Below are 14,270 nucleotides of genomic sequence, written 5' to 3'. Positions count from 1 at the left end.
TTATTAACCGCAGGGAAAAAATCCATCTTACATCTATACCCAATGTGCATGCACATGAACAACAGAAGCTAAATTTCCTAAATGTTTACTCTCCCACTGACAAAGCATTCACAAACTGCCTTTAAGGCAGGCTGCTGCTGCCAAGTCGCTTCAGTCATGTCCGACTCTATGCGACCCCATAGACTGGACTATGCAGCCCACCAGGCTCCCCAGTCCCTGGGATTCTCCAGGCAAGAACACTGGAATGGGTTGCCATTCCCTTCTCCATAAGGCAGGCTAGGTTTTGCTATCTTGTTCTACTCTGCCCGCCCACCCCCCTCCCCCAACAACTCTATGCCTATGTGCTAGCTTGTGACCCTAGAGTGTTGCTTTCAAAGACCCCCCTAGTGGATGGTGGCTGGCAGTTAAAGAAACATCCCACTCTAGGCAAAGGGCAAAGGTGGTTCCAGGGTGTTTTGTTGTTTAGCCACTAAACTGTTTCTGACTCTTTGTGACCCCATGAACTGTAACTCGCCAGGCTCCTCTGTCCATGAAATTCTCCAGGCAAGAATACTGGAGTGGGTAGCCATTTCCTTCTCCAGGGTATCTGCCCAACCCAGGGATCGATCCCATGTCTCCTGCATTGGCTGGTGGATTCTTGACCACTGGGCCACCAGGGAAGCCCTCCAGGGTGGTTTGCTGTGCTGTGCTGTGCTTAGCTGCTCAGTTGTGTCTGACTCTTTGTGACCCCATGGACCGTAGCTCGCCAGGCTCCTCTGTCCATGTGATTTTCCAAGCAAGAATACTGGAGTGGGTTGCCATGCCCTCCTCCAGGGGATCTTCCCAACCCAGGGATCGAAGGAAAGGTCTCCAGCATTCCAGGCAGATTCTTTACTGTCTGAGCCACCAGGGAAGGCCAAGAATACTGGAATGGGTAGCTTATCCCTTCTCCAGGGGATCACCCAGGAATCAAACTCGGGTCTCCTGCATTGTAGGCAGATTCTTTACCAGCTGAGCTACCAGAAAATTCCTGCCTAAATATTCAGCTCATTGACTGACAATAAGAAAATGTTGGGTGCAGGAGGCGTCTGGGTCTGGTGGGGGAAAATCTGGGCCCTCCTGATCCTAGGACCTGGTGCTGTGACACCCCGCCCCCCCCCCCCCCACGCCCCGGCCCCCCAGCTTCCCCCATACCTTGCTGGTGGCAGTGGCCGCCGAGCCGGGCAGCACCGGTGTGTTGGTGACCTGCACATTCAGGTAATTATTGTCGATGAGCGGCCAGGCGCCCTGCACCTTGCAGGTCTGGAAACGGTCTGTGAAAGTCCGGAGGTGCGGGTCCCCGAAGAGGCCGCAGTGCGTGTAGTTGGGGGCAGCCGCGCGGTTGTGGAAGCTTTTCTCGTAGTGGCAGATCTCCGGGCTGTCCGAGCGCTCCTGGCTGTCCCCGGGCGGCGGCAGCGTGCGCAGGTGTGGCTGCGACGTGGGGCCATCCTTGGAGCAGTTGTGCTGGCTCATGAGGTCCTCGATGCCATGGACTGCCGAGTGGTAGGCCAGGTCCCCCCGGCAGGTACGCGCGGTCCGCCGCGTGCACAGGGCGTAGGTGCGCAGTGCCGCGCAGAACTCGGGGGCGTCGTCTGCGGCCGGCGCGTGGCTGCCCGCCGTGGCGCTCCAGAACTCAGAGTTGCACTTGAGGATTTTGCACGAGGAGGAGGCTGCAGGGACGGGAAGAGGGGGTTGTCTTCAGGTTGGAAATGGTGAGCCCGGGCCTCCGGAACCCCCGCAACAGGCCAGGGCGGCAGGCACGTGCAAGAGAGGAAGGCGGCCTCTTCCCAGGTCCCGCAGGTGGTAGGTGGTCCAGTGCAAGATCGGCCCTGCCTACCTTCCTTAACGACCCTGGGTGGTCAGTCCTCCGCAGGCTTAAAGGGTTGGGGGAGCATGCCCCTATTTTCCCTATTCCAGCCCAGCCCCCCAAGCTTTCCGCCCACCCTGTGCCTTTGACACATTCACACCAACAGCAACCTGGCCGGGAATGAAGCCCCACTATTCAGTATGTGTTCTGATCTCTGCCGCTGTGTAACCTTGCACGAATCACTTAGCTTCTCTGTGCCTCAGTGGGTGCTCAGTCCTGTCCGACTTTTTGTGACCCCAATGACTCTACAGCCCACCAGGCTCTTCTGTCCACGGGATTTCCTCAGCAAGAATACTGGAGTGGGTAGCCATTCTCTTCTCCAGGAGATCTTCCCCATTGAGCCACTTGGGAAGGCTGCCTGCCTCATTATATCTATCTAGAATGTGGGGTAATAATAGTATCTACCCTATAAGGTTGCTCAAAGTGCTAAAGGACTTACCCCTGCATGGTGCACAGAGCAGAGACTCAATGAATGTTGGCCACTGTGATTATTCTACTAGCCCTGGTTCCCCGGCTTCCTCCACAGACTAAGGGCAGCTTCCCCCTCAGTTCTGTAGCTCCGCACACCATTATCCTGCTCTGGGAAGCAACTAAGAGTGATAACCTTGGATGTGCTCCAGTTCATGCTTTTTTCCCCCAAGGTCACTCACAAGCTCTGAGACCTTAGTGACAATTTTATTGTTGTCACTAAGCTGTACCTGACTCTTTGCAATGCCATGGACGGTAGCCCGCCAGGCCCCTCGTCCATGGAATTTTCCAGCAAGAAGACTGGAGTGGGTTGTCGTCTCCTCCTCCAGGGGATCTTCCCCACCCGGGGATTGAACCTGCAGCTCTGACATTGGCAGGCGGAGTCTTTACCACCGCTCCACCTCATGCCTGAGAACTGTGACTTTAACACACCTGAATCTTGCACCCCACACACACGGACGCTGCCCTTTCCCACCCAGCCTCCTGGGTTCTTCTGTAGAGCTCGTGGAGAGTACACGTGGCAGCAGGAGGGAAGCCTCTACATTGACTTCCAGGGGCTATGGGGCCAGCAGACCAGCTAGGAGGCCCAGCATTTGGCGTTGCAGCCCAGTCAGCAGAGGAGAAGGGGGGCTCTGGCTCCAGCCACACCTGCCTGGGCCGCTAATCTGGCTCTTAACCTTGGAAAAGTCTATTTACTGTCTTATACTGGCTACCTGATGTGAAGACCCGACTCATTGGAAAAGACCCTGATCCTAGGAAAGATTGAGCTGAGGAAGAGAAGGGGGCGACAGAGGATGAGATGGTTGGATGGCATCACTGACTTGACGGACATGAGTCTGAACAAACTCCAGGAGATGAAGCCTGGCATGCTGCAGTCTATGGGGTCACAAAGAGTTGGACATGACTGAACCACTGAACAACTGGCTTTTTACCTATACAATCAAGCGGGGATTAAAAGCAGGGACAAAAGTCCACAGGGGCAGGCTTCCAAAAGCACTGTATAGGCTGCCGCCCAGCCCCATACCTGGACAACCTATTTTGAGGCGCTCGCTCACCTCTGCAGGAGCAGACACCATGCTCCTGGAGCAGATGTGGCCTGCCTAAGTCACACAGCTGGGAAACAAGATCCTTGTCCTAAAATCCAGGCTTTTCCTCTAACGTGACCTGTGTTTGTCACACTGCTGGTAAACAAGGCCATTTCAGGTGGTATCTGGGTGAGCAGTCTTCTTTCAACTTGAGAAGTTACATATTTACTTAAATATGTATTGGGAAAAATAAAATAGATTTGACAGGAGAGCTACAGATTTCCCATTTTAAGTTGAAGAAGCGTGCCGACCAAAAGAAGCGGACCTGGTAAACGATAGGTGGTAAGGGCCGTGAACAGCTGCCGGCCAGGGAGACCCCCGTGTGGCTGCCCTCTCTGAAAGACATGTTCCTGGCCCAGGGCTCCTTTAAAAGGCGTCTAGAAGGGATGTCCCTGGTGGTGCAGTGGATAAGAATCCTCCTGCCAGCGCAGGGACACGGGTTTGATCCCTGGTCCAGGAAGATTCCACATGCAACTAAGAGTGTGCACCCCATCTACTGAGCCTGTGTGCTCCAGGCCTGTGCTCTGCAATAAGAGGAGCCACTGCAATGCGAAGCCCGTGTACCGCCATCAAGAGAGTAGCCCCTGCTCTCCGCAACTACAGAAGCCAGTGCAAACAAGGAAGACCCAAGATAGTCATCAGTTAAAAAAAAAAAGGTGGCGAGAAGATTCTCTGGGCCTGCCATCTTCATGATTCTCCAACCTGTGGAAGAGGCCCAAGGGCCCAACCTCCCTGTGGGCTGCAGATGCTACCAGGGCCTGCGTGGGAGACGGTAAAGGAGACTCTCGAGGCGGAGGGCTGGGTGTGGAGGGGATTGTGCAGAACAAGCCACGTGGAAGAACACAGGTCAGAGGAACTGGCTGATGCAGCCCCCAACCCTCCACCTCTGGTCTGCGCGATGTTCACTCCGGTAGCCTCAGTAATTCTGAAGCAGGTGAGCTGCCCTGCCCTGCTGCCTTCTCAGAATTCCGGAAAAGGCATCTCAGAGGAAACCATTCCGGCAGGACTGAGCCTCGAGTTGCATGGTGGCTGCTGTGGCTCCGTCTGCTGCCCACCAGCCCTGGGCCCCCCTCTGGCCCTTACCATGCTCAAAGGACATGAAAGACAGTGCCTGTCCCTTTACAGCCAGACTGCTGCAGCACACGCAGGCCTGCGTTGGCCTCAGCTCTCCTACAGAGCTCAGCTGGGGTGGCAGAGACAGAAGTCCCAGTCAACTGACTGTGTCCCAGGCTTGGTGGCTTGGGCCCTGCAGGTCCCACGTCATTCAAGGTCCCAGGCAGCCCTGTGGGCAGGCACTACAGCACCCCATCTCCTAGAGGAGCAGAGCCAGGCTCAGGGAGGCTGGCTTTCTTGCCTGAGGTTCCACTGTGAGGAAGAAGCAGGAATTGAATTCGGCCCTTTAGGTAAAGAACCCTCCTCCCAATGCAGCAGACACAAGCGACGTGGGTTCGATCCCTGGTTTGGGAAGATGCCCCAGAGGAGGGCATGGGAACCCACTCCAGTGCTCTTGCCTGGAGAATCCCATGGACAGAAGAGCCTGGGGGGCTACAGTCCACGGGGTCATACAGAGTTGGACCCGACTGAGCGCGCACAGTCGCAGACCTGAAGGGCCTAAGGGTCCTGAGGGCCTGGGCCCTCAGCAGCGCCAAGGCTTCAGATAAACTTGGTGCTTTCCTGATTCCCCCCAGCGGCCGCTGGGTGGTTCTCGGGCACACTCCCCCTCCGTGGGCTTCAGGGTGACTGCGCCTGCGGTGCTGAGAGGCCCCCACCCACCAGGAGGCCCACATGCTCTGTGGCATTGCATCCACACTCTGGTTCCCAGGGTCTGTTTCTCAGGGTGCAGCCAGCAGCGGGCAGGGACTTGAAGGCTGGGGTCAGGAAGGTGCCTAGCGCAGGGCCCGCCTGCACTCAGATGGTGTGGGACATGTCGGGGGGCACTCCTCACTCCCATCATGTGTGGCTCCATCCCCCTCAAACGTGCAGTAGTGGGGGGCTGTTCTGCTATCTCCACAGCCTTGAAAACCAGGCTCAGAGCCGTGTCTCAGAGCTCTCTGGTGTGTCTGGAACCCATGACTGAAATCCCCCTTAAGGTGCCCCCACAAAGGGAGTCCCTCAGATGCTCGGGGATCTGCTCAGAGGGCGCTCCTCAGATGTCCCTGTGCCCACCAGGGGGCTCTGACCCCACTGGCCCCCTGGTCCTGAAATCTGCATTTCCGCCAGGCCCTCTGGGGCCAGAGCGGGTTCTTTTCTTGTCAACAGTCACAGCCTCAGAGGGGCCATTACTCCCCACCCCTTCCACCGCCACATGCACAGGTCTGAGGTGTGCGCTGGGAACTTGGTTTGGGCTGGGGGGCAGCAAGGAGCAAGCCCAGCAGGGAGCCCAGTTGCCAACGCGGAGTGGCCACGGCAGGCAGCTCGCATATGCTCATCCCTGCTCATCCGGGTGCCTTCAGCCACGGGGAGTGATGGGGATTGTGGGGGATGGCAGCCCTGCCCGCCCCTCAGGTGGCAGCAGAGGGTGCTCTCCTGCCCTCCCTGCGCCCAGGGTCCAGGGCCCTGCTCTCCGCCTCCATCTGGGTAGGGTGGTGGTGGTGGGGCTGAGCTTGAAGCTCTCAAGTTTCTGGAGAACGTTTGCGATGCTGTCACCTGGGACTGGGGCGAAAGTGGAGAAATCTGAAGGAGACGCTGCTCGTGCGCGGTGCTGGGCAGGGGTCTGGCCTGAGGTCCCGCTCTGTCCCCTCCTAGCACTTGTGGGGAGGGGCTTGGCCTGTTTCCACATCTGTGAAGTGGGGGCAGCACCAGCCTCAGAGCCTGCTGGAGACTGACGAGGTGGATGGGCAGTGCCTGGGACGAGTGGGCACTACCTAGATCAGAGTCCCTGCCAACAGTCTTGGAGGGGGACACATACAATCCCCGTGGGGTCAGAGGCTAAAGATCACGCGGCAGGGCTGGAAGGGGCCTGGAAGAAAGCCAGCACCTTCCCTGCTTCCTCCCCGGGAACCCAAGGATCACCCACAGCCTCCACTCCACTGCCTCCTGCTCAGGTCAGGGCCCTGGCTGGCCCTGGAACCTGGTCTTCCACCCTGACTCAGATCAGAGTCTGGGCAGCTCTTCCTGGGTCCACTCACACCCAAAGGCCCAGCCCCACCTGGATCAAGCCAGGACCGTGATGCCTTGGCCACACATCCCCGATGTCCTGGGTCTCCTCGGGCCTTGCACATCTTCCTGGTATCTAAGAGGAAGCCCAGGCGCTCTCATGGTAATGGACATGCAAGAGGCCACTGCGTAATGAGAGCAGGGGCCAGAGGTGGGGGACCCGTTCCCCTCTGCCCTCTCTCCAGGAGGTCGTGCAGCTCTTCCCAGCCCGGCTGCTGTCATTTCCTGGGGCTGGGGGTCCCAGGGAAGGGCGTTAGGGATGCCAAAGCTGGACAGTCCCCAAGGGTGGGGAGCCGAGGGGGCCCTGACCCCCATGGGGCCATCCTGCCGCCCTGTGTCCACTTCTGTAAATCACAGGCGGAAGCTCCCCCCACCACCACCTCCCAGGTCAGAGACTTGATGTAATCTGGCCCAGCATCAATAGGAAAAGTTCTGCATGGGCCGTCACCTGCCAGAGAGAGCCCAAAGCGGCTGATTTTTATGTGCTGTATCTTTAAAAAAAAGTCAAAACCACCTGAATTCCAGGCAGTAAACCCTAGCCTTTTCTGATGTGAGTGTTCAAGGAAGGAAGGAAGGAAGGCAAGTCTGAGAGTTTGAAACATCTTACTGTGAGTGGGAGGAGGAGGCGAGCTTTTCTGAGTGAGGCCGGCCTGGCTCCTGCAGACCTTGTTACGCGGCCAGGAGGCAGCCGAAGAGTGCAGAGCCAGGGCCTCAAAGTTCTCCTGAGCTCCTGTTTCCATCTCAGATGCTGCCATGTCTGTCCTAGGGCGGGGGCGGCTCTCAGGGAGCCCGTGCTAACCTTGGGTACCTGGAGCTCCATCTCAGGCACCCAGGAAAAGGCTAAGACCATGCACAGACTTCTCGGAAGCCTAGGACACCTGATTTGTTTTTGACTCAAGCCTCTTGGGACTTAGGACTTCGGGGATTAGCTACTAAGAAACAAACAGAGGAGAATCCAGAGCCTGCAAAGACACTGGCCAGCCCAGGTCACCACTAGGAAACCCCTGAAATTCCCTCCGGTGCCCCATGATGCTGGACACTTGGCTCAAAAGGTGGGGCGCAGGCTGGGGCTGTTATGGGACCAAATGACTGAACGAAACTGCCCGCCCTGGCCAGGGAAGACAGTAGCCACCTGCATGAGTTATCTTAACAACAGGAGGTCCTGGTAAGGAACAAGGAACTAAGAAGCTACCACCAACCGGAAGAATGCAGGAAAGGTCAAAGGGAGACAGGAGATACCAGTCCGTATGTCCTACCAGCCTCCCAGAATCCTTGTTGGAATCCATCCTTCTCGATGCATGTACCACCAGGAAGGACGCTGAGTCAGAATGAGGGGCCAGAGACAACCAGGAAACCAACCCCATCCCGGGAAAACCTGGGGCTGCCAGCCACGTGGCAGAGCAGTTCTGGGTTCCCTCATCCTCCTGCTCTCCACCTTTCCCAATAAAGTCTCTCGCTTCATCAGCATGTGTGTCTCCTTGGACAACTCATTTGTAAATGTTAGACAAGAGCCCACGCTCAGCCCTGGAGGAGGGTCCCCTTGCCACAGCAGGACTTGGGGACCCCGGGGATCCATTCGCTCCCGATTTGTGCAGTGAGGCTCAGGGCTTCTGTTTCTCTGTGCAACTGGCTTCGTCGAGATCACTGTAACTACAGATTGCTTGGTGGGCAAACTCCAGGTCAGCTTCCTAGTGTGCAGCATGGAATTTTAAAATCCCGGGCCTGAGAGCAGCCACAGGTCAACAGTTTGCAACTCCAACCAGCCCCCGCGGCAGGAAAGCCCCCTGCCCGGTGGCAGTCCGGCCTCAAGGGCCGCCGGACCTCTGCTGGGCCGGGCCAGCCCCTCCTGCTCTTGACAGCTCCAGCTGTGGACCCCAGGTCTGCCGGCTCGAGGGAGATGGGTGGGGGCTCTGGTTCTTCTCTAGAGCCACAGGGAAAGGGCTCAATGGTAACCCTGCAGATACTGGAGATGGCCCCTTGGCTTTCCTGGGCCGCCTTCTTTGGGCCTCACAGAACTGTGTCAACCATCTACGGCTGAGTTGGGGTGCCACCTCGTGCCCACAGATCCCCTGAGAACCCTCTGACTCCCGCACTCGTCACTCAAAGCACCTGTACCCCCTCCCCTGGTACCCCACCTCTGTAATCTTTCACTTTGTGGGGAGGTGGGATCCAGCCTGGTGGTTAAAAAAAAAAATCTGCCTGCAATGCAGGAGATGTGGGTTTGATCCCTGGGTTGGGAAGATCCCCTGGAGGAGGGCATCGCAACCCACTCCAGTATTCCTGCGTGGAGAATCCCATGGACAGAGGAGCCTGGAGGGCTACAGTCCATGGGGTCGCAAAGTCGAGCTCAACTGAAGCAACTGAGCATGCACACACGGGCTCCAGACTACCTTCCTCGAGGTCTGAGACACAGCAGCGAGAGAAATCACAGCCACACAGCTTGCCTGACTTAATTCTTTTCCTTTAAATAGCAACCCAGAGCCTCTTGGAACAGAAAGGCGGGGGGCAGGGGGCGGGGTGCGGGGATCTGGGAGCAGCAGCTGTACAGACCCAGGCAGGATGGAGATATTTATGCACCGCCATGGCATTAGCTGCTTTCGGAGACCTCCTTTGAACTGTTAATCAAGCCCAATCTTTCAGAATAATAGCCTGATTATTACCGCCTTGTTTGCATAACAAAAAAGCCCAATAAAACTCTCTTTGCCGAGTGCCGAGGGGTGCGAAGGCCCGGCCCCGAGAAAGGAGTCTTAGGAATGTGGAGCCGCTCCTGCGCCTGAACCCGAGAATAAAGACAATGCAATTTGCCACCGAGAAAAGCCCAACAGACCAATAAATTACCCTCGTGCAAAGGGATTAGATCAGGTTTCACTGGCGGTGTAGGAGGGGTGGGGTGAGCCAGGAAAGAGAAAAAACCTGCCTCTTCTTAAAGGAGTAAGGCGTCTTAGAAGGCAAGCCCGCCCATCACGTTGGGTCTGCCCAGCTCTGTGGTCTGCAGGGTAACTGCCTGGGTTCGTATACTAGCTGAAGGTTCTGGACTCAGTCCGCTGCGTGCAGGCAAGGTGCTTCCTGCCATTCCTGGAACAAGCTCAGGTGGAGTCGGCTACAAAAACCACCGGGGTGCTGGGGAGAAGGTTCACGTGTACAGAGATTGAAGGATGGGGGCACAGATAGTACCGGGAAGCAGCCGTTCCACGGGGTCTGGAAGGGCAGTGGGATTCGCCAGGTGATGTGGGGCAGAGGTACATAAGTCCAAGGGGCTCCGAAGCAGCTGGCACGGGTCGGAAGGCGAAATTCCGGATGGTGAGAGTGCGCTGGGAGTTTGGAGCCAGACACGGAAGCCCTGAGTGAAAGCCTGGGATGAAGCGAATGTGGTTCACTTCAAACTGCTTTGCTCGGCTCCGGTGCAAACCCTGTGTCCCCATTCACCCAGCTCCCAGTTGCCCGATTCCACCACAAGGCGGCGCTACACGAGGCCCAGCCAAGTCGACCCGGTCATCACAACCCAGCCTTGCCTCTTCTTCCCCTCCAGCTGCTGCTGTTCCAGTACCCAGCTCAGCCGTGCAGCAGCAGCCCTCCTCACAGCCCCGGGCCCCCAAGGTCCTCTTCAGTCCGCTCAGTCGCAGGAGTGGAAGTCCCCTCCTGCAACGCTGTGTCTGCCTCCGTGGTCCCTCGTGGCCTTGCCCCTCCTCCCCTGCCCATCTAGACACAATCCACTGTAACAGCTCCCCCCTGTGGCAACACCCTGTGTGGCTTCTGTTTCCCTGACTGCACCCTGATAAGCCAGCCCAAGGATTTCAGGTCGGATCCCGCTCAAAGCGGGAAGCCCACCGGGTAATTTTCAGTACGCACGTGGCATGATGAGAAGGCTATTTTAGGGAGTGGCCTAAACTAAGAGAGGGTGGCTTTAATTAGGGTAGGAGAAGGCAGAGCAGAGGGAGAACAGCTTGAAGGAGAAAGTGGAAGGGGTGAGAGCCCCCCCGCCCCTGCCCCGGGGCAGCAGTGATGCTGAGGCTCGTCTCTTAGCAACGAGTTGGGATGCGGATCCCCAAGGAGGTGGGAGATCTGCTCCCATTCTCTGGGAGCACCAGAAGCACCGCACTGTGGCACCGAGCAGGCGCAACGGGCCACTCCCCACCCTCTCCTGTTCTCCAGCACCGTGGCTGGGAGGGGACAGGGGACGGATACAGTGCCAGAATTTGGCAAGCTCTGGCTGGGCAGTGTTCCGCAGTCTCCTAGCTTGAGGGGTGCCTGGGGCTGCCAGGCTTGTTGCTCCATCGTCCTGGCGTAAACACGCAGGTGTCTGGCGTCAGACACCAAAGAGGCACACACCCAGGTAAGGGACTGGCTTTTCACCAGGTGCAGAGGACCCTGCCTTACTTAACCCACAAGCAGCCAGAATGATCCCCTTTCCTCAAAGGTATTCCTCCCAGCTCAGCCTGAGAACGGTCCAAGGAACTGCCCTTGCCTGGGACTCCAGCATGCCTCTTGGCCCCCCTGAGAGCACTGGGGACTTCCTCTGGGGACCCGCTGACCTGAGAAAGATGAAGGCAGGGGGAAGCCTCTAAGAGCATCTGTACTGGCTGACGGAAGGCAGGAGGGGATGTGTGCCCTTGTGCTAAGTCCCTTCAGTCGTGTCTGACTCTGCGACCCCGGGGACTGCAGCCCGCCAGGCTCCTCTGCCCCTGGGATTTTTCCGGCAAGAATACTGGAGTGGGTTGCCACTTCCTCCTCTGGCGGTGGCGGGGTGTCTTCCCAGCTCCTGTGTCTCCTGCATTGCGGGTGAACTCTTTACTGGCTGAGCCATAGGGGAGCTGGGGGTTAACTAACTCACTGCTAAGTGTGGGCAGAGGTGGCTGAATGCCACTTGCCGAGCTGGGCAGGCGGCACTACCCCCTCGTCACACCCAGCCAGGCTTCTCTGTCCCAGCTTCCACACACGCCAAGTCGCTGCAGGAAACCACGCCGAGTGCCAAGGAAAAGGGCACACCTCAGCTTTCCCAACTGGACACCCTCCCCACCCCCCAGCTCCCCCTGGAGCCACACGCAGCCGGATCTGCAGCCAAGAGGGCCACGGCGGGCCTGTCAGCAGGGCTTCTCTGGGTCAGAAGGGCCCACAGCAGGCAGGAGCCGGGCGTGGGATCCCATGCCAAGACCACCCTGCCAGGAAGGCAGAGAGCTGAGCAAGCCTGGGTTCCACAGGGAGGATGGTTTGGGGGCAAAAGCGTCACTTTTCAGGTATAAATGAAGCTTGTGGGTGAGCAGTTTGGGCTTCCTGCTTTGAGGCACACTCCCTTTTCCTGAGTCTAGGTAGCTGCTGCTATGCTCAGTCACGTCAGACTCTTTGTGACCCCATGGACCATAGCCCGCTAGGTTCCCCTGTCCATGGGATTCTCCAGGCAAGAATACTGGAGTGGGTCGCCATGCCCTCCTCCAGGGGATCTTCCTGATCCAGGGATTGAACCCGCGCCTCTTGAGCAAGTCTAGGTAAGGCTGACTTCAGAGATGACAATTTTCCATTCTGGTCCTGCCTCCAGGAGCCCTGCGCTCCTCTGCTCAGCTGTCCCGGGTCAAAATCCACGTGAAGTGGCTTTGCTCCCCCACCTCCCTCCGCAGGCAGGCCCTTCTTCCACCTTCCTAGAGCAATGGGAGGACACCGGCCTGGCTGGTGCACACACGTGTGTGAGCCTGTGTTCCTGGAACATTCCTTAGCACGGGGAGCAATAATGGCTCCTTTCTGCAGGGACCTGGGCGCAGAGGGATCACTTTAATAGGCGTTTCGGTATTCCGACTGCCCGGGCGAAATGGTGCATGAAATGAATAAATAAGCAAAAACCCCAAAGACATAAATCTGACTTGGGAAAATTTGCACCATGAGCGCTCTGCCAAAGTGGCATCTGCTTTGAAATGCTAAGTCGGGGATGGACAGGGAGCGGAGAGGGTCTCTGGGAAGAGGCAAGAACGTGACAGCCGTGGGAAAGTGTGGTCACTCTTCATTCTGCTATCCAATCATATCTCCAAAGTTTCTTATTTTTCCCCTCTCATCATAAAGCCTTGTATGCTACACAGCTCAGAGTCTGAAATGCTACAGAGCACGTTCAATGAGGGTGTTTATCCAAAATCTGGTGTGTGGAAAAGCACAGAGGTCTGAGTTCTCCTCTTGGCTCTGCCGCTGACTCAGCTGTGTGATGTTGGGAACCTCTCTGACCCTCTGTCTCCTCATCGACACAGTACGAATGATGATGCTCGGGGGGAGGGGTGACCATCTCATGAGGTGACACATTTCAAACATTTAGCAGAATACCTTGGATGCTCTGGCCACTGGATAAATGGGAGAGCTTTAAAAATTGTTGTCTGGGGGGATTTCCCCAGTGGTCCAGTGGTTAAGGCTCTGCCTTGCCATGCAGAGGACGCAGGTTCGATACCTGGTCAGGGAACTAAGTTCCCGCATGCCTTGGGGCAACTAAGGCTGTGTGCCACAACTGCTGAGCTCAAGGGCCACGACTAAGGCTGACGCAGCCAAATAAATAAATATTTTCAACGTTGTTTTTCACAAGGACCTGTCGTACAGCACATGGAACTCTGCTCAATGCTATGTGGTAGCCTGGGTGGGAGGGGGTTTTGGGGGAGAATGGATACATGTATATGTAATGTGGTAGCCTGGGTGGGAGGGGGTTTTGGGGGAGAATGGATACATGTATATGTACGGCTGAGTCCCTTCGCCGTTCACTTGAAACCGTCACAACATTGTTAATAGGCTCTACTCCAATACAAAATAATAAATTTAAAAAAAATTGTTGTTTTCCTTCAAATGATCATATTGTTTAGAATATAACAGTACCATGTCTCAAAGGCTATTCATGAATGTTAACTAGTGATGGCAGCCTGTGGGAGGTTGGAATTTTGGTTATTTCCATTTTCTTATGTATCCTTTTCTATCTTTAGGTTTAAAAATGAGTACTGTCTTTATAAACAGAAAAACATCTTTTGGAAAGAATGATTGAGATATCTGGACAACCCCCCTCCCCAAATCTGCGATCTCGGTCCATGGAGCAAAAAGACAAAGAGAAACACAAAGAAACGCAACGGTCCTGTAATTTCCGGGATTGTGCCAGGCATGTTTGGGGTGCATCTCAGAGAAAAGTGCACGCAGGAACAGGAAATGGGGTTCCTGCCCTTATAAACAGATCCAGTGATTTAGAAGAAGATTAAAAACCATGCAAAAAAAAAAAAAAAAAAAGGGGGCAAAGGGGGGCCTGGGTAGTGCAAAAAAAAAAAAAAACAAACCCAAGACTCGGGAAGCAGCCAGGACACGAGGAATACAGGTATTAGCAGCCAAGGTGGCCGGTCCTCAGGTCATCGGAGGGACGGCGCTGGGCCCCGCCAGGTGGCACTGACCTTGGGCTTTGCCAGTGGGCGTTCCCTTTCCAAACCAGGCATGGCATGAGCAAGACCCAGTGGCTGCCCACCCATAAGGTGGGTGGGTGGTGGCAGGTACAGAGACCAGCAGGGACCTGGAGCCCAGGGGCATGCCAGAGGCCATGGGAATGAGGCTGGAGAGGAGTGTGGAACTGGATGTCAGCGGGCTCTCCCTTCTGGGAGCTCGGGAGCGGGTCATGCAGAGCCCTGAGCTCCTGAGCAACTTGGACAGTGGGGCGGGGGCAGGGGTCACCCCAGAGG

At 56.5% G+C, this 14,270-nt stretch overlaps 1 protein-coding gene across 1 annotated transcript in view; it reads right to left on the bottom strand.

Moving 5' to 3' along the window:
• RGMA (repulsive guidance molecule BMP co-receptor a) overlaps positions 1 to 14,270 on the bottom strand; it is a 49,889-nt gene that overhangs the window by 9,677 nt on the left and 25,942 nt on the right. The window contains exon 3 of the mRNA XM_070358733.1: positions 1,174 to 1,688. Coding sequence (XP_070214834.1) covers positions 1,174 to 1,688 — 515 coding nt within the window. The remainder of the gene's footprint in view (positions 1 to 1,173; positions 1,689 to 14,270) is intronic.

Source organism: Bos mutus, chromosome 21 (assembly GCF_027580195.1).
Source record: "Bos mutus isolate GX-2022 chromosome 21, NWIPB_WYAK_1.1, whole genome shotgun sequence".
NCBI classification, from domain to species: Eukaryota; Metazoa; Chordata; class Mammalia; order Artiodactyla; family Bovidae; genus Bos; species Bos mutus.
This window is presented reverse-complemented; position numbering and strand designations above follow the sequence as displayed.